General features: G+C 41.6%; 3 protein-coding genes across 5 annotated transcripts; 2 read left to right on the top strand and 1 right to left on the bottom strand.

Annotated features, from left to right (window-relative positions):
• The first annotated feature begins 2,687 nt into the window (after positions 1 to 2,687).
• On the top strand, positions 2,688 to 10,261 carry slc5a1 (solute carrier family 5 member 1). The gene is made up of 15 exons (XM_023424030.2): positions 2,688 to 2,884; positions 3,456 to 3,527; positions 3,867 to 3,971; positions 4,268 to 4,327; positions 4,414 to 4,518; positions 4,653 to 4,758; positions 5,248 to 5,328; positions 5,448 to 5,656; positions 6,881 to 7,016; positions 7,171 to 7,278; positions 7,386 to 7,536; positions 7,639 to 7,807; positions 8,705 to 8,920; positions 9,048 to 9,147; positions 9,273 to 10,261. Exons 1-15 carry the CDS (start codon positions 2,747 to 2,749, stop codon positions 9,485 to 9,487), a joined length of 1,971 nt encoding a protein of 656 aa, XP_023279798.1. The 5' UTR covers positions 2,688 to 2,746; the 3' UTR covers positions 9,488 to 10,261.
• Positions 10,262 to 14,965: 4,704 nt separating this feature from the next.
• rnf208 (ring finger protein 208) lies at positions 14,966 to 23,496 on the top strand. Of its 2 annotated transcripts, none has more exons than XM_023424032.2 (2): positions 14,966 to 15,792; positions 21,259 to 23,496. In XM_023424032.2, exon 2 carries the CDS (start codon positions 22,340 to 22,342, stop codon positions 23,114 to 23,116), a length of 777 nt encoding a protein of 258 aa, XP_023279800.1. In that variant the 5' UTR covers positions 14,966 to 15,792; positions 21,259 to 22,339; the 3' UTR covers positions 23,117 to 23,496. The 2 variants fall into 2 exon arrangements, with proteins under 2 accessions (XP_023279800.1, XP_023279799.1); XM_023424031.2 differs by having other exon boundaries at positions 14,966 to 15,808.
• A 276-nt stretch (positions 23,497 to 23,772) lies between these two features.
• LOC147818091 (uncharacterized) lies at positions 23,773 to 26,167 on the bottom strand. 2 transcript variants are annotated; one of them, XM_087178705.1, is made up of 5 exons: positions 25,469 to 26,167; positions 25,091 to 25,274; positions 24,855 to 24,937; positions 24,556 to 24,653; positions 23,773 to 24,254 (listed from the first exon to the last, which is right to left on the bottom strand). In XM_087178705.1, exons 1-5 carry the CDS (start codon positions 25,562 to 25,564, stop codon positions 24,167 to 24,169), a joined length of 549 nt encoding a protein of 182 aa, XP_087034831.1. In that variant the 5' UTR covers positions 25,565 to 26,167; the 3' UTR covers positions 23,773 to 24,166. The 2 variants fall into 2 exon arrangements, with proteins under 2 accessions (XP_087034831.1, XP_087034832.1); XM_087178706.1 differs by having other exon boundaries at positions 25,478 to 26,153.
• Between the last annotated feature and the right edge of the window lie 696 nt (positions 26,168 to 26,863).

Genomic DNA, 26,863 nt, shown 5'->3' with positions numbered 1-26,863 from the left:
GAGCACTGGCCTCATTCCAGTGATTGATTTTCATTCAAGTGAATATTGATTGTCCCCATTTAGAGATTTCAAGCAGCCATTTGTAACAGTACCAGTCTGATAACTCCCTCATCTCATGTCTTCCTCTCCGTGCCATCCACGCTGTTGCATTTCTGTAGAACACTGTGGTGGCAGAAGTCAAAGTAATGGTTTAGTTTTTTTCCCCTTTATTCACACTTTTTGATATGAAATAATAATAATAACACAGATGAAAATGTTTAAGCTTTGGCTGCCTTTTCACTCTCTATGATTTATGTTTTTACAGCAAGATAACTCTGCTCTGTCAAAAATTAATCAATTTATGACATTCAACAATTAGGACATTAGATTTAAAAAATCTAAATAATGAAAATATTTGCCTCTAAGTATAACCTATAATACTTTGTAAATCCAGTCACAAACATGAAATCATCCCATGTTTATTATACATATGATTGTTTATCTTTCTACTACATCATTAATCATATTACCAGTAACTTTCCTCTCCACTTCCTCGCCTGGTTCCTCCTCCTCCTCTGCACTTTCCCCACAGCTTCAGTGGTGACGGAGCACAGTAACCTTGGACATGGATGTCAGAATTATAATGATAGATAAATCTCCAAGCAGCAGTTCACTGGGTCAAAGGAGTCTGGAAACACTGGGGGGCATAGGTGGTGAGAAATTGTTTTTGGGTGACGGTTGCTCAAGGCCATTTAATAACAAGTTTCAATTACATTCATTTAAATCCTTTAAATAAACAAACTTAATTACTCTCTTAATTACAGTTTGTTATAATTAGGGTGTCTGAAGCACTAACTATGACGCCATTTTTGCTTTGCTTTTGTATAATCAGCCAGTATGGGTTTTTAAATCTATAATCATGTATTTTGTGACAGAAAACGTCTCATGTGACCCCGCTCAATGGACGTTTGCCCTTTCTATCAACAACTGCTATACAACCTATAAAACCTCCATATGTACAAATAGAAAATAAAATATTGATCATCACTCTCAGTTAAAATTATGAAAATATAAATAAGGTGGCTATTCTTTTCTGTTGTATTTTTGTTTACAACAAAACCTTCACGATCTTAAATTTATTTTTTCCTTGACAGTGCTTAGGTCCATGTATAGTTACACTGTTTCACTGGTGTTTTCCTGCAAAGATTTTGTTAAAGCTCCCACACACCCACACAAGTGTTTCTAAAGGGTCAGACCTCTGGTCACGCTGAAGCTGGGTTCGGGAATTTAAAGTTAACAGGAGAGTGAGAGAGCTGTCAGTCTGAACACAGTCTTGAGAAGACGTCTAATCATGCCACATATGTGAAAACACCAGTGTGGGTGGACTATGTACAGGCTTTAACACTAGTGTATGGTTTGTCAAATTAGCATATTAATGAATTAAATTAACAGTGAGTGACAAAATATATACCCTTAAATATCTGTGCTTCATGTACGAGCTCATAGTCACCTGGCTTCTGGATAAGTTTCACTGTCCTATAGAGACACCTAGTGGCTGATGATAATATTTTCTTTATACTTGTACAGACCATAATGTTCCTCCAGCCCACACAGGAATCACAAATGTTTGAAGGGAATATAATGTAATGGCAGTTGTACTACTGAAGATCAACATTTAGAGTTACAGATATTTTCCGTTATTCAAAAGTCTTATTACACAAGTTCTATCCCTTTTTCGCACCTTGCTTTAACATAAGCAGAGGTGCAGAATTGACCTTGTCCCAGTGTCTTTATTGTTGTCGTTTTTGTTTTTTGTCCTTGGTGATTTGTTATTTTGTTTCTTTGATGTTACTTTTGTATCGAATGTGCCCCTGTGTTTCAGTGTTTGCTAGCATGACTGTAAACTATATACCGACAATGTATTTTAAAAACATGAAGATGGTTGTCTTCTAATTTTCTGTTAAAGCCTTCCCTCAAACTTCAGCCTTTCGAGTAATAATTAACACACAAACACTCAATTGTATGACAGATGTTTAGTGTTCCCTGTGGGTGGGGTGAAGTCGGGGGTTAAGTGCTTTTTGTACTTACAGTAATGTGAAAATATTTCCTTGTTGGTAGGACGTATTTAGAATTTAAATTAGTGTGTGGGGGCAGTGAGAGGATTATTTAACACAGCTTTTATGAGTTAACATACAGTAACCAAGTCTTATTTGTCTCAGAAGGCAGCGAATCAGTTTTGTTGGATTTTAAAAAAAAAAAGTTTTTCTTTTTTCTATTCTGTTTTTCTAATTTACAGGAAACTGCTTTAGTTGTGTTGTTTCTGTGTTATATCTGTCATCATATATGTTTGGACTGAACCAAACTGAAATGATCTAGAGTTTATCTGTAGGTTCTTTGTTTTAAAGGAACACATGAGGTATTTCCTTGTAGGTTGATGATTAACAATTTTATTTGCTTAAAGTTACACATTTTTACACATTTCATTGTCAGTTCCACAGTCTTGTAGCAGCGAGGTTTATTTGTGCATCCAAATACACTTACAACCAAACACAATTTCTATTTATTAGATAAACGCACTCTCTCACTTGCTGTCTCTCTTACACACACACACACACACACACACACACACACACACACACACACCCACCCTCCCATCTTTCCCCCCCACACACACACACATATACAGAGGCAGTATAAAAGCAGGTGTTTCAGTCAAAGAGGAGCAACTCCAGCAGCACTTCTGTACTCTGGTCACCCTCACAGGAAAATGTCTAACGATTACTTTGGATTCTCCCTCATAAGGAGCAATGCAAGAGCCAACAATGCCACCGTGGCCCTTAACAATCCAGCAGATATCTCGGTCATTGTGATTTACTTTGTGGTTGTCCTGGCTGTCGGAGTATGGGTGAGTTGTCCAGTATTTTTAGGCGACCATTCTTTAAGTCCTTCTTGCCTGTGAATAGTTAACTTGTCACCAGCTTCAAAGCTGTGAGAGTTGAACCGTTATTTTATTTCATTCCATGAAATGGAAAAGACGTTTTGTCTGTATTTGAGCCACAATGGAAAATCTAATACTTATTATATATGTTGGAGAAGTCAAAATAATCATTATAAAATGCATCTCACTTTTAGCCACAAGGTCCTTGTTTTTAACACCTTTATAGGACTGGGAGTGGACGGATATTGTGCAATGACAACACCTGACTGTTTGTTTTATAGCAGATAAGAAGATTTTTACACTTCAGAATGCACGTGTTTTGTTAAATTGCATCCATTTATTAATGTTAGTAATGCTACTGTGATATTTTTTAGATGTATACATGCAATGATTCTGTTGCAGCAGCTGTGTATCAAATAAAATGTGGTCATTAACAAATATGCAGTGAGTGAGTTTTGAAGTAGTGTGCGACTATCTGTAGCTGTTTTTCGCAAACGCATTTCTCCATTGTCTGAAATGTTCACCTCTCCTGTTGCAGGCTATGGTTCGCACCAACCGAGCCACTGTCGGTGGCTTCTTCCTGGCAGGGAGGAGTATGGTGTGGTGGCCGGTGGGTAGAGTCACTTCCATGATTGTTAAGATTAATTTCTTAATAATTCCAATCTACAGTAGATGTAGTGTTATTATGACAGTACTTCAGTACTCCAGTAAAATCAGGTTTTGTTAGAGTAATTAGGTGTGTAGATCATCAAGTATTTCTATTACACTGATTACATAATACCATAAAAGTGCAGTCATCTGGAATCCTCAATCCGCCCTGTAATTCTTTTTTTTTTTTATCCATTTGATGCCATTCTTGTTATCAAATGCACTCCAAACAAACTTGTGACAATTTTGGAAATGATGCACCCTCATCACCGACAGATTCTACTATCTATGCACTCCACAGATCGGAGCATCACTCTTTGCCAGCAACATTGGCAGTGGCCACTTTGTAGGAATCGCAGGGACTGCTGCAGCTTCAGGAATAGCGATTGGTGGATTTGAATGGAACGTGAGTAAAGTGCATCTGATGTGCCAATTAAAACATTATCACTTCTTAGACAAATGTGTTTCTAACCTGTGACACAGATATTATCAGTTGTGTCAGTCAGGTGATCTGATAAGTCTGTACATTATCATGTGAATTTCACCCTGCGGAGGACAGAGCAACAGGGCTTTATCTTTATAGGAGACACTTTAAGTGAAAGGTGGCACTGATTATTTATTGTTTGTGTCCTTGTGTGTGTGTGTGTGTGTGTGTGTGTGTGTGTGTGTGTGGGTGTTTGTGTGCGCGTCTGTGTGTTTCAGGCTCTTATTGTGGTCGTCATTCTGGGATGGCTCTTTGTGCCCATCTACATTAAAGCTGGGGTAAACAGAACACACATGCCATAACATGCCATTTTCATAACAACAGCAATATTAGTAAAACTCTCATGATTTGTGGTTGTGTTTAGGTGGTCACCATGCCTGAGTACCTGAAGAAGAGGTTTGGAGGACAGCGTATTCGAATCTATCTCTCTGTTCTGTCCCTATTCCTGTATGTTTTCACTAAGATCTCAGTAAGTCGCTGTGACATCACATCTTAACCCTCAGCCTCAGCATCTCTCACATGCCAGATTTTTATTTCGTCATTGTGCCCATATTGGACGTTATTGAGTGAAGTGGTGTGTTTTTTCCTCTTCGCTCCACTCAGGCAGACATGTTCTCTGGTGCCATTTTCATCAACCAGGCTCTTGGGTTAAATATCTACCTCGCTGTTGTCATGCTACTACTGATTACTGCGTTGTACACCGTCACAGGTTTGTCCACCAAGGATGCACTCTCTTCCTTTTCCACTGAACTCATAGATCGACATTTTACTCATAAACTAAAGCCAGAAGATGGCCAGTCTTATCTACTTTATGAATGGGATCATGACAGGGGGTAAAGGTGAGGCCATATGTATGTGGATATACATATTCTCTCCCCCTGGCCAGTTTATCGGTGGAGTGTTATTATGGTTAATCACCCATGGACTGCGATAAGCAGGAACTGGCCTTCTGTTGCTGTGCTGTAATAAAGCATCCACACCTGAACTTTATAGCTTTACAGGAAAAATCACTCACAACAACTTACATAACACCACTTTACACTGACTAACTAATTTGGCGAGATGAATTGGATCATGTACAAACATTACTTGACTTTATTTTCTCCATTAAATTCAGTTACGTACATTAGTGGCAATAAAATGTATTGATTTTGAATTAAGCTTTTCTAGCTTGACAACATCACATACTGTGCCTCAGGTGGACTGGCTGCAGTGATCTACACAGACACCTTACAGACCATCATCATGATTGTTGGATCATTCATCCTTATGGGCTTTGGTAATGTGTCTCTTTTTTTAAAATTACTTTTTATGACAGGAAAAATCCTTTTTGTCACAGCAAACTGCTGGAGAGTAAAAATCACTGCAAGTTAGTCTAACCTGTACACACTTCTTCAGCTTTTGATGAGGTGGGAGGCTACGGACGTTTCCAGGAGCTCTACATGGAGGCCATCCCTTCCATCACAGCTAACATCAGTGCAAGCTGCTACGAGCCTCGGGCAGACTCCTTCCATATTTTTAGGAATGCAATTACAGGAGACCTGCCGTGGCCTGGCTTGGTGTTTGGACTCACCATTCAGGCCTTGTGGTACTGGTGCACTGATCAGGTCAGTCAAGCAAATGGACAACAACACTGTGGGGCCATTGTGATAGTGAGCATGCAATACTTGTGCTGAGTCAGCGGCATTTATTACAAAACACGAGTATGAGCAGAAGTTTTACTGCATTCATGGGGACCTGTCACTGACATAATGCATTCCCTGGAGCGGCCCTTACCCTGACCTTAACCATCACAACTGAATGTCTAACCACAACCCTACCTGTAACTTAAACCTAATTCTAATCCTAAAATCAAGTCTTAAAAAGGCTATTTGTAAGTTTTCTATGCCGCCAAATGTGGTTTCTTGCCAGGAGCAGGTGGTGGTGAGACTTGACAAGAGCTTCTGCCATTATTGCGTTTAGAAAACAAAAGGTTATAATATGCCCTCTGAGCAGCGCTACGTTTTCAGACAGGCCGGGGCTAGCTGGTTAGCGTGCTAACTTCAGTAGGAGAAAGGATGTGATAGACACAAGAGTTAACATTGGCATTGCTTTCTACCACTGGAGATAGTTTTTGATGAGTAAAGGAATTAAGTTTGATGCTGAACTTGCAACGTTTCTTCTAGACTGGTAAGTAAACAGCTGTTAATGCTAAGGTTGCTATATGTAGCAATATAGGAAAATATACAAATAGTTCCCTCAACCCTCAAACAACCATTTCAACTTTTTGGTGTCCAGCATTTTGACCCCCACAAAGCCGTCTGACCCCACAAGTATAGTGGGCTCCCAGTCTGCAGACCCCATGAATATAGTAAAACAAGCCCACACACACACACACACACACACACACTCACACACACACACACACACACACACACACAGACTCATTCAACTGATTCCTGTGCATTTGTACACACATTTATGTGTTATGACAGCACTCAAGCAATCTGCGCTGGCCTGCTGTTAGTTAGACCTTAATGCACTCCCATAGACTGAGATAAGATAAAGAGACGGACTGATGCTGGACCTCAATGAAGAACTAATCTTGACATCCAGTACACAGATGAACACATTATGATCAGCGTCCCTTTATCCCTGCTCAGTTAACACAAGAGAATACTTATCATCAAGCATGTCTGATTGGCTTCTCAGGATTGAGTGGTGTATTTAATCTGCAAATATTTTGAGTGGAACCTGAAATGGAGAGAGTACTGTGAAGCCCACTTCAACCATTTTCCCATCCATTTACCACTGATTGTATCACGGTTCTACTGATCTTTTCCCATCTGTAGGTGATTGTCCAGCGCTGCCTCTCAGCAAAGAATTTATCTCACGTGAAAGCAGGCTGTATCCTATGTGGCTACCTAAAGCTGCTGCCTATGTTCCTTATGGTTTTCCCTGGGATGATCAGCAGGATCCTCTACGCTGGTGAGCGAGTTGTGGCTTGTTGTTTTTTTTGTTTTTTTGAAGCTCATCATTAAGCTCACAGGCTGAAAGCACGACTGCGGCTCATGCATATCTTACTGCAGAGATAATTGGAATATTTCTGAATATCCTGCTGATTTTATTCATGTTATTCTAGATGAGGTAGCCTGTGTGGAACCAGCAGAATGTGAAAAATACTGCGGGGCTAGTGTGGGCTGCACCAACATTGCTTATCCGAAACTGGTGGTGTATCTCATGCCCAATGGTAGGTTCCTGAATACCTTTGTCTGATGTGAATAAAATGCAAACTACAGCCTTTTTCTTAGAGTTATCTTCTTCCTTGTTTTTAATCTGTAATACGATCTATTTCAGGTCTGCGAGGTCTTATGCTGTCTGTGATGCTGGCCTCTTTGATGAGCTCACTTACCTCCATCTTCAACAGTGCCAGCACTCTCTTCACAATGGACATCTACACTAAGATTCGCCGCACCGCCACTGAGAGGGAACTCATGATTGCCGGCAGGTAAAACGCATTTTGCGTTGCGTTCAATCTGGTTTCTAATTATTGTCAAGATTTCTAAGTGCTACTAATTCCATGTGTGTGTGTCCATGTGACTGTGTACAGAGTGTTTATCGTGGCCCTGATTGCTGTGAGCATAGCATGGATCCCTGTGGTGCAGTCAGCCCAGAGTGGCCAGCTCTTTGACTACATCCAGTCCATCACCAGCTACCTCACACCACCCGTTGCAGCAGTCTTCCTGCTCGCCATCTTCTGCAAACGTGTCAATGAGTCTGTGAGTTTCCACTTCAACCATCTATTTAACAGTCTACGACCAAGCTAGTGGCTCTATGAGGTTGTAATTAAGTACATCGGTGCTTTGAGCTACTGTCATCATGCTAACATGTTCACAATAGAGTGCTGCAAGAATGAGGCCTAACATGTGGAACTTAGTTAGCATTTTAGCACTGCCGGTTCCCTCGTCCTAAGGTTTTTTCAGTGGGTCTTTGGTCAGATGCCGGAAATAAGGTCTGTGTTAACACAAGCTGAAGACATTTTGACATTTTATTCTATGACATAAAACATGTCAGAAGATATCCGAGTCGTGATTTCTTTAAGCTTTTACACTAACCGGTCCACTTGGACAGCCTTGTTGTATTTATACATTTGCAAACTATTACTTTTTAAGAGGATGGGCTTTTGTAGAAGAGGTAAGAGCTAAATCAAACTACGAGTTGAAAGTTTAGGAGTGGTGACATTGAAGTCACGCGACCGTGGTGTAGTTTGTTTATAGCCCAACATAGGTTTTTTACTCATGGCAATTGTATTTAGGCTTCAAAAATCATAAAATTGGTGTACATTTGTGAAAATGATCTTGCTGAACAAAATGTGTAGGTATCATAAACATTTGTTTGTCACAGAGATTTTTTTTTCAATAATCAAAAAGCCAATGTAAAAATTGCATTGGCTTTTTGTTGAGGGAACCAGGGAGATGCTATCTTCCGAGTTGGCCTACACAAACACGATTCCTTCGGCACTCTATGATAATATTTTTACATGGTGCATGTTTCATATGTTAGCATTCTACGTATCAGTATTAATTGTCACATCTAAATCTTAGCAAGAAAGCACCACATTTTCTACACTTCATACAATCACTGTAATCACAATAATTGTTTCTTTCCTTCCTCAGGGTGCATTTTATGGCCTCATTATTGGCCTTTTTATTGGCCTGTCCAGGATGATAGCTGAGTTTGCTTATGGGACAGGAAGCTGTGTTAATCCCAGTAACTGTCCCACCATCATATGTGGAGTCCACTACCTCTACTTCTCCATCATCCTGTTCGTTGTCTCCTGTATCATCATCCTGGGAATTTCTCTCATGACCAAACCCGTCGATGACAAGCATGTACGTGATTACTGTGAGATAAGTCTGGATAAAAAATTAATTTCCACAAACCATTCACTGGAAGAAACTGCCATGACTGACGTCATAAATATTTTGTTTCGACCCATGCAATGTGTTGTTTGTCTAGTTGTATCGACTTTGCTGGAGCCTGAGGAACCGCACGGAGGAGAGGGTGGACCTTGAACAGGATGACTGGGTTGATAACCACGACCATATGGAAATAGAAGGTAATCAGCTGACAGTATACAGTATATACATAGATGGGTGCACTCCAGTATGTACACACACACACACACACACACACACACACACAAGCAGATTTTCCTCATCGTTCTTGTCTCTTCCATCACAGAGCCAGAGGAGGAGCCAGGCTTGTGCAAGAAGGCAGTGATGTGCTTCTGTGGCCTGGAGCAGAAAAAAGCCCCCAAGCTGACTCCAGACGAGGAGGCGGAGCTGCAGAAAAAGCTCACAGACACCACTGAGGTGCCTCTGTGGAGGAATGTTGTCAACGTCAACGCGATCATCCTCCTGTGTGTGGCTGTTTTCTGCCATGGCTTTTTCGGTTAAAGAAACTCGACTGACTCCGGTTGCTCTCGAACACAGGATGACAGGATTTTACATGAATGTAATTTATAACCAAACAAACCAGACAGGAGACACAACCCACTAAAATAAGATAATGCACTTGCAGACCTTTCTATACTCTTGTATGGCTACTGAACTCCCCCAGAACATAAAATATATTTTTGCTAAGTAAGTGACTGTCTAAAACGCTGAAAATATTATGTGATTCTTTTTTTTTTAAATGATTTTTAACGGTTAACTTTTCCTGGTATTTTGTGCTGCTGAATTAATCAGTAAACCATACTATAAATATTAACATGTATTGCATTTAAAACGTATTAATATTGTGCATAAATATTCACACATCAGTATGCTACACACTGACCTGACCCCCTGCACAACTGTAGCTCCTCCAGTCTTAACTGTGAGTTTTCTTTCTTGTCTTTACTGTTGTGTAAGCATAATGAGAGAGGGCAAGGGTGGCTCTGGAAAACAGCTCATGAATGAAGCTGAGGGATGACTCACGCTGCCTTCACGTTCACCATGCTGCACTAACCGTGGAAAGCTTGCTGCCTTAAATCATGAAAAAAGAGAGTGATAAAAGACATGCCAGTAAATTACCTGTAAGATTTTAATTAATGTATTTGCTACCTCATTCTACCTAAGCCTTGTGTTGAGTGTGTGCTCAAAGTCCATGAGTGCTGTCACTTCTTAAATCTATGCACTTTGCTGTATGTTGTTTTAGGCGTTAATGAATAAAAACATCTCAGGGAAAAAGGGCTGTGAATTACTCAGTCACTGTCTGACTCTCTTTACTTCCCTCTGGTGGTTCACTGTCATTCCTGCTGAAAATGTAAGACACTGGTTTGCTGTTTATTCTACTACACATCACATTTCTGCTTAAATCTGCTCTTACTGAGGTAAATTCTCTCAGACATCCACATGGATGAAGGAACGCCACCTTCGTCTAAACCTCTGTGAATGAACTCTTGGTCACCCCGGCCAACCAATCACTTCATCATAATATCAAAATCGTCTCTTCATCTCTCACCCCAACCAAGGTCACGAGAACCCTGTTTGATAACCAGCTATCCCTCCTGACCATGTTGCATTTGTCTCCTGGTTGTGCCGCTTTGTAACATACAACATGAGGAAAATCAGGCCTTATCTGACTCAGTATGTCACCCAGCTCTTGGTATAGGCCATAGATATCTCTCATCGCGACTTCTACAGTGCCCTTCTGGCAGGCCTCCCTTCACATGCAGTGAACCCCTGCAAGATGGTCCAGAGGCATGAGCACGTCTGGTCTTTGATCAGCCAAAGAGGCCACATGTCACTCTGCTGCTCACTGACCTAAACTGGCTACCCATGGCCACCAGTATCAAATTCAAGTCACTAATGCTTGCCTACAGAGTGACTTCTGGGTCTGTACCCATCTGCTTAAACTCAGTCATACAGCCTCATGCTCCTTCGCGGCAACTGCATTCCTCCAGTGAATGTTGTCCGGCATTGCCATCCCTGCACACAAGGCAATTGTAGTCCAGATTGTTCTTGTTTGTGGTGGAACAAGCTACTGAATGCCATCAGAGCTGGGGCGTCCCTCTCAAGACCCTCTTGAAGACTCATCTCTTCTGAGAGCATCTCTCTGCTAATATCCTAACATGCCTAACTAGCATTTACTGTGCACTTTGGGGGCACTTCTCTACCTGATCTCCTTGTACTGCACCTTATTGAACAGATTTAGTATTAATACTTACTTCAAGGTCCAATGATTAAAGATAAATGTAAATGCAATTTAAACTATCTTTAATGTGCCTACAGTAAATAAATGCTGATAACCTACGCACGTCACTTTTTAATTTACCACAGGACTTGTAAATCATTCCCGTTACGATGAATTTATTATCTTTTATCACTAACTCTGTGGTTAATGTGTGAGTGAATAGCACAAATGTAGCCTTGAATATGAGCACCGCTGTTAAAATCATTTATTATTTCTGCCTTGGACTTACATGTTTTGTTCCTTGCAAATGGCCCTTGTCCATACTCTATATCCCTGCCTAATTCTCCATCAGCTGCATATCACTTTATATCTGTTTGTCCAGCAGTGATTTTGTTGAGCCACGGCATGACTAAGTGAAACGTACCGTAGTGAGAAGACATTACTTTGGTTTTAATGTAGCATCCCATCTGTCAGGCACATTTACCCTCTGTGATGAAAATTTGTGATAGAATAGTGGATGATAATTTCTTTTAATAATAATAAAGTAATTTTATACTTTGTTTTGAATATGCCATGTCTTTTGTACTGTATGTTCTTTGTAAGCTTTGTTAAAGAATGATGATGGTGATTATGATGATGATGATGATGATGATTATGATGATGATGATGATGATGATGATGAACAATCTATCTATCTCAACTATTTAACAGGATAAGTGCATAAAAGTTGCTGGACTACTGTGTTAGATTCCATGAACCTGTACAGACGTACAATATTGTGTGAGCTGTGTGATGTAATGAGTGTGAAACAGTCCATCGTCTGTCTGAAAAGAAGCAACTTTCACAATCAAGATTTAGGTACAAGCTCCAGCTGAATCTTGAAAAACATGTAAAAGCACCGCACAGTCTATGAAAAACACAAGGACACAAAACAAACGCAAGATGGCCTCCTACTGGTACAAGAGCCTCATTACAAAGGTCAAAGTGCAACATTACACCATGCAACAAGACAGTTTAAACTGTTTAATCCCTTTTACTGGGAAAGCTACTTGGGCTGCATTTGGTTAGTTTGGCTTTAACAGACTGAGCTTCCAACGAGCATATAAAGTAGTTAGATTAGCTCTGCCTTTACCAGCTGTAATATTAAAGTGATGTTTACATTAATGCATAAACAATTGTAATCTCACAATATAATGTAATAAATTATCCTGAAATGGGTCATTATGATGAGTACTTTTACTTTTGGTACTTTAAGGATATTTGATGCTAATGCTTGTGTACCTAAATAGCATTTATATTGCAGAGTATTTCAACAATGCAGCTGAAGTGGAAATCAGGTCTTGTTGAAAGAAGCATGCTTCACGACATGTTGGGCATGTTGGGCATGTGACAGGTCTCATTGTCCCGGCAACTACAATTATATAGGTCTTCAGGTACATCTAGTTACTGCATTTCACCTCTTCAGACAAAAGGAGGAAAACAACTCAAACAATTCAAGGACTGTCCTACACAGACATTTTTGTAATGTTTCGGTTCACTGGCATTTAAAAAAAAACATTTATAATAATAACGTTCTAGGTCTTGGTTTATTTTTAAACAAGCTGCAAGTGCTTCTCTCATCTCTTACAGTAGTTGCACGCCAGTATTTTTAATAGGTTACTCATGTCAGTGGGTTTATTATGATATGATCTATACTGATTGATTTCACATTGAGAAAAATCGAAGACCTGTGTTTCTTTAACGAGGCACTGTGAATTAGTAAAACAAGCATTTCAGATGGAGGATTACACTGACCACTAGCAGCTAGCTTAACACTTGCTCTATCTCTCCGGAACTCCTGTCCTGACTGCAAAGCCACGGGGTTCACTCATCCTCCAACTGAACAAAGCCAGGTGAGTCACTCCGTGTCATTGGTCAGCTCTGACCTGGAGGCCCGTTTCTCCTACAAGCACTTTCACTGCAACACGACACTGAGAAAACTCATCATCGTCAAACTCGCGGTAAAATTGTAACGCTGAATGTAACCCGTAATGTTAAAGTCACGCCTAGTCACTGGGATTAGTAAATGTAATGCAGTTGCGCAATATTTAATTGTATTCCCGGAAACACTTCAGTTCCCCTGTTTAGCATGTATACATTATATGACTTGTTTAAAATTAATATTTTTAAAACACACTTTAATGTAGTTGAATTCAGCAATGAACATTATGTTCATTAATGTTCAGTACAAGTCAGGAAATGAAACTTCTCCTATGAAGACATTTAACATTATTACACCTGTGCTGTAACATTCATTATTTCTCTATACAGGAGGCCTTATAGCTTATAGCGCAAATACAATAAATAATAAACACTTATTACTGCATTATAGTGTATTCCATTTATTAATACTGATCATTAATGCTATAAAGTGTTACTTTTATCTCTGTTGTTATTCAGAAAACCTGTTACTAAGTAATTATTACTTCCCAGCACTAGTCATGAATATTTAATGTTATAGATATATATCTGTTTCCATGGACTTTCAACATGATATGCACATCCATTTTCCTAAAAACAGGCTTCTGGGTAAAAGAAATGATAAGTAAAAGTAAGTAACAGAAAACTGCACAGCAAAAAGCCACAGTTTGAGGAACGTAGATTGCATCAGTGATGCACTCAGTACATTCTGTGGCTCTTTCACAAACTTCTGACTTCTGAGAAGTCTGAAGATCTAGAGAACAGTAAGTTTATGGAACTGAAATTACAGTACCAACTAATGTCTTCAAACTGGAGCAATGTAACTATTTTCTGTTATAAGCTGTGACTTATTGCTGCATTGCCTCTCATCACATTATGCATTTGATGTCCATATTATGTAAGCTCAAACATCTTACACCGACTGAAAAATCACATCATTTTTTTTTTTCCATTTTGATGTGAGGATTATTTATTGGTCGGCATGAAGGCTCGAGCAGATACAAAACTTATTAAAATCCTAGTTATGCAACATCACTGTATGGTGCTGTATCTGTGGAGGGAGCTTAGGATGCTGCCTTGATGTCACTGAGTGAATTTACAGACGCTGAGCAGTGTCAGATTTAGCAGTCAAGTCAAGGAGGAATGAATGCAAATAACACCTCTCTGCTATATTATTGACATTTTTGCTTTGAGGCTGTGCCTGTAGGAATCCATTTCTGCACTTGACAAACATGAATGAGATGTTTGTGGCCAGTGCTGATTATGATGGGTCTGTTTTTGCTAAGTTTCCGGTCAGCATCCTGATAGAAAATTCATTTGTGAGTGAATTGATGCTTTATTTTCCCTTATCAGATGGGCTGCACTGTGTAGATTAGAGATATTTGCTCCAGCTTCCTGTATTTCCTGTGTGTCTGGCTGGTGTACTTACCTGTGTGTGTGTTTGTATTAATATTGCATGTAGTGTATAAGTGTGATTCATGGCTCTCTGTGCAAAGCTTTCATATCTCTGAGGAATGTGTGCATGTTTGTGTACAAATGTGTGAGTGTATGTGCGTGTTCATGTGTGTGTGTGCATGTGTGAGTATCTGTGTTTTAGATGGGGGGGTTGTGGAGGGTGGGCAGCATTGTTAACGTTCCTCATTGGTTGAAATATTTTCTCTGGCAACTAGAAAACGTGATCCTGCCTGCAGAGGCACTGCAGTGTGTGCTGCAGCGAGAGAGAGTGGACGAGAGAGAGAGAGGGAGTGTGTGTGTGTGTGTGTGTGTGTGAGTGTGTGTGTGTGTGTGACAGAGAGAGAGAGTGAGAGAGAGAGAGAGGGAGAGAGAGAAGGAGAGAGGGAGGAGGCGGTGGCCAGGCAAAACAAGCCTCATGCATAAGGAGGGTGCCAGAAGCACAGAGACAGAGAGGGAGAGTGTGTGTGCGTGGGCGTGTGCATGTATGTGTGAAAACACTGCGCATGTGTGACTGTGAGGCGCACTGACTGAAGCAGACAGAGGAGAAGAAAGAGGAGTAATGAACGGCAGCTGAGTCGAGAGGAGAGGTAACAGCAGAGGAGAGGGAACGAAGAAGAAGGGAGCTTTACCTGAAGACCAGAGGAAAGAGACGGGCAGAAAGGAAGAGAAGGGGACGTGCACACAGAGGAGCACAGCACAGATACTCAGGTCACTACCCGTAATAAGCTGAATAATTTGAGAGGCTGAGGAAGAGAGAGAGAGACACAGAGGGATGGAGAAAGAAATACCAGAGGGAGACGCTCAGCCACAGCTCGTCAGAGAAGGAGCAAGGGTGGGAGAGTGAAGGACAAAGGTACCAGAGGGGAGAGCAGGAGAGGAACGAGGGATGCGGAGCTCAACGAAAGCAGCCCGACACATGACGCATCCACCTTGCAACAGCTTCCTCCATCTTACATCTCCTCCATCTTTTTCCTCCCCTCACTGCTGCTTGTCGTTCATGCTGCCAGAGTCATATGGACAGGAGAGAGCATCCTCCCTCTGGTGAGACATCGCTTGAACAAAGAGACTGAGCGGCTTGGTTTATCTTCGCAGAGCAGCATCAACAACGTCAACATCGGCAAAAACTGGAAGAGGAGACAGGAGGACTGGAGAAAGGACTGGAATAAGACAAGTGCGTAAGCAGACAGGTGAGGATGAGAGAGGGCTTTGCATCTGTTTCATGGTGAAGATTTTCCTGTGTGTTTATCTTCATACTCTGCACCTGTGTGAGCTGTATGTTCCAGATGTGCGAGATTGGGCTCCTCTGTGTGGGCTCTCTTCTTTTTATCTCTCTTTGTGCAAGAACACAATAGACAGCGGTGGTTTTTGCCTTTTGCTTTGTTACGCTGAGTTGGGATTTACATGGTTGTTGCATCATGGCCGTCCATTTTGCAAACACACAGACACAGAAGCATGAATGGAAACATATATGCCCACAAACACCTGCACGCTTGCTTATCTGCTCAGACCACAGTGATGTTTGAGTTTGGGTGTAGATGGTATTTGTGGGTATCATGTCTCCGGCAGATATGACATTTGACAGACCTCTGCACAGACAGACAGACAGTGGGTGCAGGGGGGGTGGGGTGGGGGGGTTATAGGGACAGGGCAAGAACGGCCTGTTCTGTAGTTGTCAGCAGCACTAAGGCATCTCTATATTGGCCATACATTGGCGCTGCAGTGAGAGTGCTGGGCACACCATGCTGCGATTGCATAACTGCTGCTCCTGAGCTGCACCCCTCCCACATGCGAGGCAGCAAGCTAAAGCCTCTCCATCTCACACAGCCCAAACATTTTGGCCACCTCACCTCTATCTCACTGATGAGTCCCCTCTCGGGCTCACACGACATCAACAACGCAGTCCACCTTAACCCCGAGCTGAGACAGGCTCCTTTAAAGAAAAATCAATCTCCTTAATCACTCAAGCCACTGTTGTTATTGAGGAGCTGGGCATTTGCTGAAGCTTTCCCTCATAAATCTTCTATGAGGTCTGTGTCAGGCGGAGCGATGCTGGTTATTGCTTTTATTTTTCTGCCTGTGTGCAAGCTCTGCCATGTTGCTGTGGGAGCTACATTGACAAAAGAGAACAAAGAGCACTTGGCTGTAATGAATTGCGAGGCAAAATGGCCGATGTCTGCCATGAATGACAGAAGGAAGAATTATTAAAAAACCTTCCCACATACTCAGCAAGCGCTTTCTGCCCATGTAAAATTTACAAACATCAGACTGCAATTACACAGTAGCTCGTGTTGCAAGTGATGACAAACAGCATGATGGATTGACTGTAAATGTAAAGTCATCCCGTAGAGCCAAATGTCATGTGTGGATCTTAATTCTAGGAAAAAAATATATCAAGATGTATTTCATCAGCCTGACACTAACCCACTGCACGTCATATGTGCATGAGGTTCGTTCCGTTGTTCAGACAATGATGGTGTGCAAAACCCCATTGAGAAAAGCATGACATTTAAAAAAAAAAAACGTATATATTATGTCTATAACATTAAAATATAAAGCACTAGAAACATAAAAACAAGCAAGATACCTAGATGTATCTGTCGTCTGCATGCATACAACACCACACCATTTTCAATTTGTTAAAATGCCACAGAAGCACATCCTCCTGCTTTTTGAATTATTCACAATATTTCACTGAAGCCCTGCAAACACCATGATTCCCAGAGAGGAGCCGCAGCCAGCAAACATACACTAAATCTGGGGATTTGTCCCCAGATCACGCTAAGGTCATAATATGTTATGCAATCAAAACACAACATAATATCCCGCATAGGTCCGAGTAGACATGTGACGATGCTTTTTACCAGCCGAGGCATGAATGTGGATACACATCTCAACATAGCTGGCATACCTGACATACTGCTGGTATGTGGTGTAGGGGCAAAGAGATCCAAGACCGTATGTTCTGTCCTGGCCAACAGACTACTCATAAAGATGCATAAAGATAGATAGACAGATAGATGGATAGATAGATAGATAGATTTTCATTGAGAGAAAAGAGAGAGAGACAGGTAGGAAGACAGACCGATGTGCAGGGTCTGTATGACTCATTCAGAACACGGTGCCCTTCTCCTGCTCTCCCGTTGTGTGTGTGTGTGTGTGTGTGTGTGTGTGTGAAAGCGATGAAGGAACATAGTGGGAGTGTGAGAGGATAGGAATGTTCTAGGCATGTCCTCTTCAGGTCAGGTGTGTGTTTATGTCAGTTCAATCAGTCAGAAGTAAATCTGACCATCAGTGTGCACATTTAAAAAATACTCCTTTTAGTGGCTCCTATCTTCTTGTTATCTGTTTGTTTGTGTGTCCACTGGAATGTAAAGGGTGGTGCCGTGAACGTGATGGGGAGATGTCTGAAGGCGAGAATGTTCTAGGATATGTGTGTGTGAGACTTTATACTGTGTGTGTGTTTAATGGTATGAGGAATGTTGCTGCTGAGACAGACTCCTCTGACATCTCTGTGGTCAGCTCTACTCTTCCTCCTTTTGCTTGTGATGACGAGGTCAAATGCCTGCCATGATTTCATTAGTGTGATAATTCCTCTACAGGGAAAGGATATAGAGACATGTACGCGCACACACGCGCACACACACACACACACACACACACACACGCACACACACACACACACACACACACACACTCTCATACAATGTCAAGACTGTGGGAGAGCTGCAGCAGTTTACACTGTGTTAATATGGTGGCTGGGCCAGAGATGAGCTCCTTACATAATCGGAGAGGGCTCTGTCGATTAGGAGGAGGCTGCGCCAAAGCGGGCCCATCAACAGGCAGCCTGCATCAGTTATCAGCCCTTTTCATAGCACTGTCACCAAATTAGAGGGTAATTTTAGCTGCTTCATCTCCCCCAGGCTCCAAGGCTCCTCATGCAGTCTGGTTGCTTTATCAACTCGACCCCTTCCACTATCAGACGGAAGTATTTTCACAAGCTGTTTGTGTCCACAAAATGTGTCTGGGCATTTCATATCTGGGAGAAGTGGAGCTGATTATTTCCATATCCTTAAGGTTCACCCTTAAGGATATGAATCTGATACTGGATTTTACTGGCTGCTGCTATATCATTATTTAAGAGTTTGAAAAAATATAATAATTATGTATAAGCTGAACATTATGTTGTTTTTCTTTAAACTTAAACATAAAGACATTTTATGCTTCTAACTTACCATAATATATCTTTGGCATTTCTCTACTGCGATTTCTTGTTATTAATTTGCCCATATATACACTGATACCTGTATTTGTGCAATAACGTACATAGTTGTCAAATGCTCCAGTGCTCCAAAGTGTCTAAACACAAAACAAATCTTTTCCTAAAAGTGGCACCCAAAATATATCACTAGGACATCACTACACAATATAGTAATAATATATATATAGGCGCTTTTCTTAACAATGTTGCAATGTGCTTTACACAAAGAAATAGAACTAGACACATCAAAAAGAAAGTGTGCAGAGGACGTAAAAACAATAAAATAACATCAGATAAATAGGAATAAAACATTATGTATAAAGACCAAACAATCACTAAAAGCTTTCACAAAGAGCAGAGAGAGAGAGAGAGACAGAGAGACAGAGAGAGAGAGAGAAGAGATTTAAAAGAAGCTAACGTGATATTTTATATTTGTTGTTAACACCTTGCCCTCACTGTGTGTAAAGGAGGATGAGAAAGAAACACAAGCTATTTTGGGAGAAGTGTTGCGACACTGCAGTGCTGGAGACACATTTGGTGAGATTGTGAGTGATTCTGGCTTCCAGCCCTGTGTGTGTTTGAGTGTGCCGTTTACAAATATGTCAAAAGATTCATGGAAAAAAGAATAAAGGGGAGAAACAAATGTCTGCCTGTGCACCCAGCATGGCTCACTGCGTCACGTGAAAGCGATGGGCTAAACCACTTCCGTCTGTTCGGAACATCTCTCTCTCATTCGGTGTGAATCTTCAGCAGAGGTTGGAGGCAGGAAACCACTGAGAGGTGCGTAGATAAACAAACCATAAATAGAAACCAGGACCAGCGCTGTGCTCCTTCTCCTTCCTATTCCTCGCCATGTAGGTCACCTCCTCTTCTCAGTGGTTTTTTTTTTTTCCTCTAATGAATCATGACTGTTGACAGCCGTGCAGAGAATGAAAAGATGTGTCATCCTCCCTTTTCTGTTGTTTGGCAGCAGAAAAAAAAAAAAAAGTTCATCCGTGCACTTGTTCTTTTTCACAAACCCACACACAAAATGACACAAAGCCTCCGTGCCGATTATAACCTGTTCCCACTCATGTCAGAGTCTAGTTGACGCAACTCACAAGGCGACTGAGCGTTGACAGGAAGCAGGAACCATAACGAGTGTGGGACCGCAACATGTGTCACAATCACCTGCTCTGAAATGACGGTTTGGCAGGCTTTAGCTTCTCATTGTTTATCAGTTGTACTTACTCTTCCTCTGCGGTTTACAGCACAGTCGACCTGATATCCAGGCTACTGCAAACATTTTTATATATAACATCTATATATGTGTGTGCACCAGAACGTAGAAATTACTGATAATTGCAACAACACTGAATAAAACAGATCTGTGTGCTAATACATGACAAATAAAATAATTTAAACTGAGAGAATACATGCATCTGCAAAATGATAAAATATTTATAAAAGAAAGATCATAAAAGATATGATGTATTGTAAATACACTCAGTGGCCATTTTATTAGGTACACTTGTACAATAGAATCCAGTACAGCCGTGCCGTAACATGCCACCTTTACAAAGCTCGTGATGTTCAGGTTTTGGTGACATTGTTGGAAAGAGGTAAATTCCATTTTGTTTATTGTACTGGACTAGATTATATTGAGAGGTGTCTTTATTATTGTGTCCTTCCTATTTACATACATGAAAGAGGGGGCAAAATACAACACGATAATGAACTATGACCTCAGTGGTAACACATATAATTGAATTAACACCCCTAGGACAGTGTCAACAAAATCTGAACATTGTAGGCATCAGTATGGCAGAGCTGCACTGAAACTGAAACAATAACTTCATTATCCAATGAAAATAGCAATTTTAAGAGCAGAGCAAGTGGCAACATGATAATTGTCTCACTCTGTAAATAAATGCACTTGGGCCAAGGCCAAGATGCAACAGGAAATGGTCACAAGAGCGAGTCATCCCGGCATCAGATTAACACAAAGAAACTGATCTTCATACAGATACAGTTGAGGGAACTGCTTGGGTTTTTTTTTTCCCCAATGAAATAATTCTGATGTGAAATATTTTAAAATCATACATAGAAATATTAAATTTTTAAGGGGTATGTGAGCTTCAAATATCCTCGTTATAGCAGTGTTCTGTCGTGTACAGGTGTAAAGCACAATCAAAACTGTACACCTACATACCTTTCTAAAAAATAAAAGTCACGCTCCAGTAAAACTTGAGCTGACCCAGCCCTCCACATTTGTATTTCATCAGCATTTCATGTCATTAAATGTCATTCAAATTCACTAAAACTGAAAAACAATGTGTTTTATCAGAGGGGAAATTCATGCATTTTATATATAAATATCCCTTTTTCCTCTTTTCACAGGTGGACGGACCAAAGGAATCAAGTTATGAGTCTGACTCACTGAAAAAAGGAGACAAGCACAGAGGCATCCTTCAGACTGTTATCACTTCTGCTGCTGGGTGGACTGTCGGAAAGTCCAATAAAAAAATAAAAAAAACCTTCACTCCCACCTTTGAGGAATTTAGGAGCCTTGGAGGAGTCATTCCAACAACAGCTTCCTTGAGCATAATAAGACACCTCCTCCCCCTCCTCCCTCCTGCTTATCAACAAGCCACTGAGAGGGTCACACAGGGTCACCTGACCAAATTGGGCCAAGACCAGAGAGAAAGAGGTTATTCTTTCTTTCTTTCTCACGCATTCAAGTCGAAGTGTAACACACCCGCAGCCGAAAACAGGAAGTGAAGCGGGCGTTAAAGCGAGACACACATGTGAAGGCTAGTTTGAGAAGGCAAGAGTTTCCCCTGGCAGGCCACAGGATATAGTTTAAGACAATACCTCTTGGACCTTTCTGAACTGCCTGTACTCAATCCCCCTCCGCCCCTGCGTCCCCGCCACATTCTGTGAATGCAGAAAACCACCAACCTGTACTGTATGTATATATGTGAGCATCTGTGTGCATATGAGATTATTTATTAATGTTCGCTGAGTGAGAACATATCTTTGTGCTAAAGTACTTACTGTGCTTGTGTGTCAATATACGTTTCTGTACATAGCCATCAGAGACAGCACAGGAACATCAGCGTAAGCGATTTAAAACAACAAAAAACTACCTTAAAGTAGTCAACACTGGTCAGATACTCTAAGCTGGACTGTTAAATCATCTGCACATATCAGCTGTGACAGAATAAGAGCTGCAGACTGTGGTGCTCTGGCTGAGCTCCTCTATCTGTCTTCCCCTCATAAAGACTCAGGCTGACAGTAGTGCACACAAGGGGGGCTCTCTGAGGGAAACATGGAGGCAACCATCCGTCCTCATGTTCCCTCGACTGGCTGACTTCAGAGAAAGAGCACAGTCTTTTTCCCCTTGCACAGAACCAGGCAGGGTCGCCTAGCGCTGATTAGAGCCACAGCCCCTCTCTCTTCCACCTCCAAAAACGTGCGAATGTCCTGCCTCAGGCGTCAGCCCGTCACCATCCCCATGGACACCGTCAAGATCATTCAGTCGGAGAAGTTCCCCAGAGAGTGCCCCGTGCCCGTCACCCAGCCACGCTATGCCCCACCCCCCAGAGTGGCGTGGGACGGCGGAGGCGAAGGCGAAATAATCGTCAACCAGGCCTGCAGTGACCTGACCCTGGACATAGCCGGGTCTCCACGGCCGATGGTGTCCCCCCCGGCCCCCGTGACGCGCAGGGAGCAGAGCTTCCTGGCGCAGCGCAAAACCAGTGCCAACGAAATCTGCTACCACCAGTTCCACTACAAGATGGAGGACGTCATAGTCAACCAGTACGTGCTACGCTCCTCCTCAACCTCCTCGTCCACTTCGTCCTCCTCCTCTTCGGGACCCGTCATGCCCTGCGAGCCCCTGGACTGCCCCACCTGCGGTCACACCTACAACTTCGCCGGCAAGCGTCCGCGCATCCTCTCTTGCCTGCACTCGGTGTGTGAGGAGTGCCTGCAGATCCTCTACGAGTCCTGTCCCAAGTACAAGTTCATCTCCTGCCCCACGTGCCGGCGCGAGACAGTGCTGTTCACTGACTATGGCCTGGCTGCTCTGGCCATCAACACCAGCATCCTGAGCCGCTTGCCCTCTGACCCCAATGGGCCCGTGCAGTGGGGCGGGGACGCCGACCGCAGCTGCTACCAGACTGTGCGCCAATACTGCCAGTCAGCCTGCACCTGCCAGATCGCCAACCCCTTGTCCTCCTGTGGTATCATGTAGACAAGGGGGGTACACTGCAGGCATGACTCGACGCTGGCCCCCGGCCCCCCCTCTCCCTCGCCCCCCAACACCACCACTCTCTTCGTCTATAAGCTCTACCCATTCTTCCAATTCCCTCTCACACACATACAGTAAATAAATCCCTCCACAGATGTTATCTCTATATATTTAATAGCACAGATGGATGCTATGTGGGACTAATGGATGCTGGTGGTTCAGTAAATAGTAAATAAATGTATTTTATGTATGGACTGGAATCCTATTCACCCTCTCTCGTTTGGTTGGACGTGTTTGTCATTGACATCTCTTTACATGGGAATGCCAGGGGAGGTCTATCCCCCCAACCTAGGTGAATAAAGATTAAATAATGATAAAAGTAACTCTGTGTGGCCTGTGCTTGTTATCTGTCAAGCTACAGAGCAATTATGGCTGCAGAATAGTGCCTTTTATTTTTTTAGTTATTATTAGTATGAAACTAAGTCCCTTCATTTTTTACCTTTGGGGATGGTTAATGGATTGGTTAATGAATTAAAGGACTTTAAATGGTTTTGTAAAAACTTCTTGAAATGTACCAAATATCATGAAGACCATACCTTTATTATTTATATTATATAATTCTGAAACAGCCTCACAACTTCTTATTGTCAGTCACAAAATAGGCGAGACTTGTATGTATTTTATTTTACATTTATAGTGTAGTGTACTATAGAGAGCATACTAATATTCTTTACAAATCTGCAGCTTTGACAGGTGGAAAACATACAACTTTGATGTTTTTCTTATGAAGCTTTGCACTGCTTTGAATTATGAATGGCATGACAGAGAAACAAACCACACATTTACTCTGTTCCACGTCGCAGTTTTACAGAAAATGACACCATTTATCAATATAAATAATGAAGGCAAGTATATAGGAGGCAATAAATAAACATGGCAGATTGCTACAGCACATGGGCTGAATAGGAAGTCAGCTTGAAAGCAGTGATAGTGCTCAAACATTTAAAGAAAAGTCAAAAAAAAAGGTCCAAACATCATGACACTGTGTTCCATTCATACAGGCAGAGTCTTCCTTCTCCTCCTGAACAGCTGGCTCAGCCGTCGTCGGGTCGAGCTTTTCTCAGATGACTGCATCTGTTGGCTGTACAGATAAAAGATTCATCAGACAGAGCTGAAGCAAGACTCTGTGGGAAACTGGGGGCAGTGTGTTAGCAAAGTTTCATGAAAAAAGGACAAAATGTTCAAGAGGAACAGATGCACGGACTGAAAATGAACTCCCAGCAGCGCCTCAGCATACATTGTGCATTAGCCGTGGAGAGCTGCATCGGGGTTGCTGGCTGCCATGTTGGAGCAGCACACACATTTCCTCAGATCATCATGCATCATATGAGATTAATAATGCTGTTCCCTTAAAGGTTACAGTAATAAATGCAATATCTTACCCCTTTGTATCTCTCAGGGGAGACGCCTCTCTTCTCAAAGAGCCTATTTTTAACTTCCAGTTCTTGTTAGGTCTTTTCCTCTCCTCCTTTGTAGACTCCTGAAAACACACATTGAAACATTTGTAAACTGAACTTGGAGAAGATTGTGAAAAAGTCAAATGAAAATAACTTATAATAATGATATCGCTTATAAAACTGAGTGTAACACAACACAAATGACAGTGTCTACATGCTTTAGCTGGTACATTGATTGGGTTTTTCACCTGGATACAAGATATGTGTAGTGTAATGCATTATACCTCCTTTTCTTGCTCTTCCTCTGGCTTCTCCACAAGGTCATGTGCACTCAGACGCTGCCCTCTGCAGTCTGTTTTCATCTTTCCTGCACCAGACACACACACACACAATAATACAAACACATGAACAATATTCTTCTCTTTTCTTTAGACTGGAGGTCCATTTCCAAGAATATCTTAATTATACAAAACACATCAAAAAGGTAAAGTGAAAATGGATAGAAACAAGATTCACTCACTTAAATGCAGTGTTGCAATATTTGTGTCAGAAGCCGATCTCCGCCGAAAATTTCTATTAGTGTCATGTTTCTGCTGCTGTTGTTCACTTGAACGGTGTTCTACAGTTTCTATATTCTCAAGCCTTTGACAAGAGGAGAGGTCTTCCTCAGCAGCTTTAGAGGCAGTCTGGCAGGTGTCGACAGCCTGAAAGAGTCAAGTGATGAGAAGCAAAATATCGTCATGGTTTAATTCACATTATGAACCCTCAGGCGGCAAGAAGACATCTTGTCGCTGGCAGCTTGACAGGACCATGTCATGTTTGTAAACCCGACACAGTGTGAATACTGTGACAGCTTCTTAATTGCTTTGCAAAGATGTGATACATGACTTGTCTTCACCTGGCCCACCTGCGTGTCTTGATGTTCCCGCAGGGCATCCGCCTCCGTCTGTAACGCTCGGTTGTGCATCTGTTGTCTGGCAATTTCCTCCAACATTTGGCACACCTGCTCCAGGTAACTCAGCCCGGGGCTCAGTCCAGTCCCTACCTCCTCACCAAGCACCTGCACACATCATTAAGCAAGAAAAGTGTTACCTTCTAAGATACAAAGAAAAACACAATGTAAGTTTCCACAACTTCCTTCACTTCTCCATTGTGTTTGAAAAATCAGGCAGATTACTGCACTATGAAAAAAATATCACATATACAGTAGATAACCTTCTCTTGGTGGAATTGTCATGAAATCTCACTAAGTGTTAAAATGGATTCATTTTTGAGCAAAGGTTCGTGGTTCTCAGTAGATGAATGCTAATGACTTTACCGATGCCCTGAGTTTTCCTCTAGCACCACCATGAGGTTGACATTTGTGGGTTTGAGTAAAATGTCGTAACAACCATTAAATGGATTGCCATCAAATCTGGTGCGCACATTTATAACTGTGTTTCCCTGACGTCTCATACAGCAAAATTTCAAATCATCCATCACTTTGGTTTAGGACCAAATTCCTGCAAAAATAATGGCATTCAACCTCAGTTGTACTCTGTGCTTGGTGCTAATGAGCAAATGTTAGCATGCCAACATGCTAAACTAAGATGGTGAACATTATACCTGCTAAACATCAACATGTTAACAGTGTTATTGTGAGCATGATAGCATGCCGATGTTAGCATTTAGCTCAAGGCACTGCCATATCTAGGTACAACCTCGCAGAGCTGCTTGCATGGCTTCATGTAGCTGAAGGTTATTTAAAATTGTCAAAAAATTGTGAAAACCCATCACAATTTCCCAGAATAAGTGGTGCTGTCTTCATGTTTTCTGTTTTGACCAACAGACAGTTCAAATTAATAAAGATTAATGTAGATTATGATATTAAAGACTGTGCTATGTTTCATAATATTACTATTTGAATGTATAGAATTATTCTTTCTCATGAACCTTAAAATCTCAACTTGTTCAGTCAGAATATCCAGACTTAATACATGCATACATTGAACTGAATAAAGGAAGTATAGTCAGGTATGATTACAAAAATATAATAGGGTATTGTGTCCACTGGGTTGGTACAGTATATAGGATAGGCTACTTGGTTTCTCGATAATGCCTTCCTCAAAGCCTTTTAACCCTTTCCCTTACATAAGAAAATGAACAGTGTGCACACACACCCAAGTACTAAAAAAACACTCACAATCACAATTAAATACAATTGCAATTAATCCAGTTGTTTCAACACCTCTGTGCACTATCAGCATGAACTGGTTTTAGCACTGAGCTCAGCCATTCATGACAGATGTGAAGA

This window comes from Seriola lalandi, unplaced genomic scaffold (assembly GCF_002814215.2).
Source record: "Seriola lalandi dorsalis isolate HSWRI2012SDOR001 ecotype SW California unplaced genomic scaffold, Sedor1 jcf7180002054697, whole genome shotgun sequence".
Taxonomy (NCBI): domain Eukaryota; kingdom Metazoa; phylum Chordata; class Actinopteri; order Carangiformes; family Carangidae; genus Seriola; species Seriola lalandi.
Note: the sequence above shows the minus strand (reverse complement) of the source record. Positions and strands in the feature narration are given on the sequence as shown.

Excerpts from the sequence above, each read along its gene's own strand:
- slc5a1 (XM_023424030.2), top strand. The coding sequence starts at position 2,747 with ATGTCTAACGATTACTTTGGATTCTCCCTCATAAGGAGCAATGCAAGA. Across the intron at positions 7,279-7,385 it reads GGTGTATCTCATGCCCAATG|GTCTGCGAGGTCTTATGCTG; the intron begins GTAGGTTCCTGA and ends GATCTATTTCAG. Across the intron at positions 7,537-7,638 it reads GAACTCATGATTGCCGGCAG|AGTGTTTATCGTGGCCCTGA; the intron begins GTAAAACGCATT and ends GACTGTGTACAG.
- LOC147818091 (XM_087178705.1), bottom strand. The coding sequence starts at position 25,564 with ATGTTGGAGGAAATTGCCAGACAACAGATGCACAACCGAGCGTTACAG. Across the intron at positions 25,275-25,468 it reads AAGACACGCAGGTGGGCCAG|GCTGTCGACACCTGCCAGAC; the intron begins GTGAAGACAAGT and ends TGACTCTTTCAG. Across the intron at positions 24,255-24,555 it reads CCCCTGAGAGATACAAAGGG|CCAACAGATGCAGTCATCTG; the intron begins GTAAGATATTGC and ends TTATCTGTACAG.
- rnf208 (XM_023424032.2), top strand. The coding sequence starts at position 22,340 with ATGTCCTGCCTCAGGCGTCAGCCCGTCACCATCCCCATGGACACCGTC.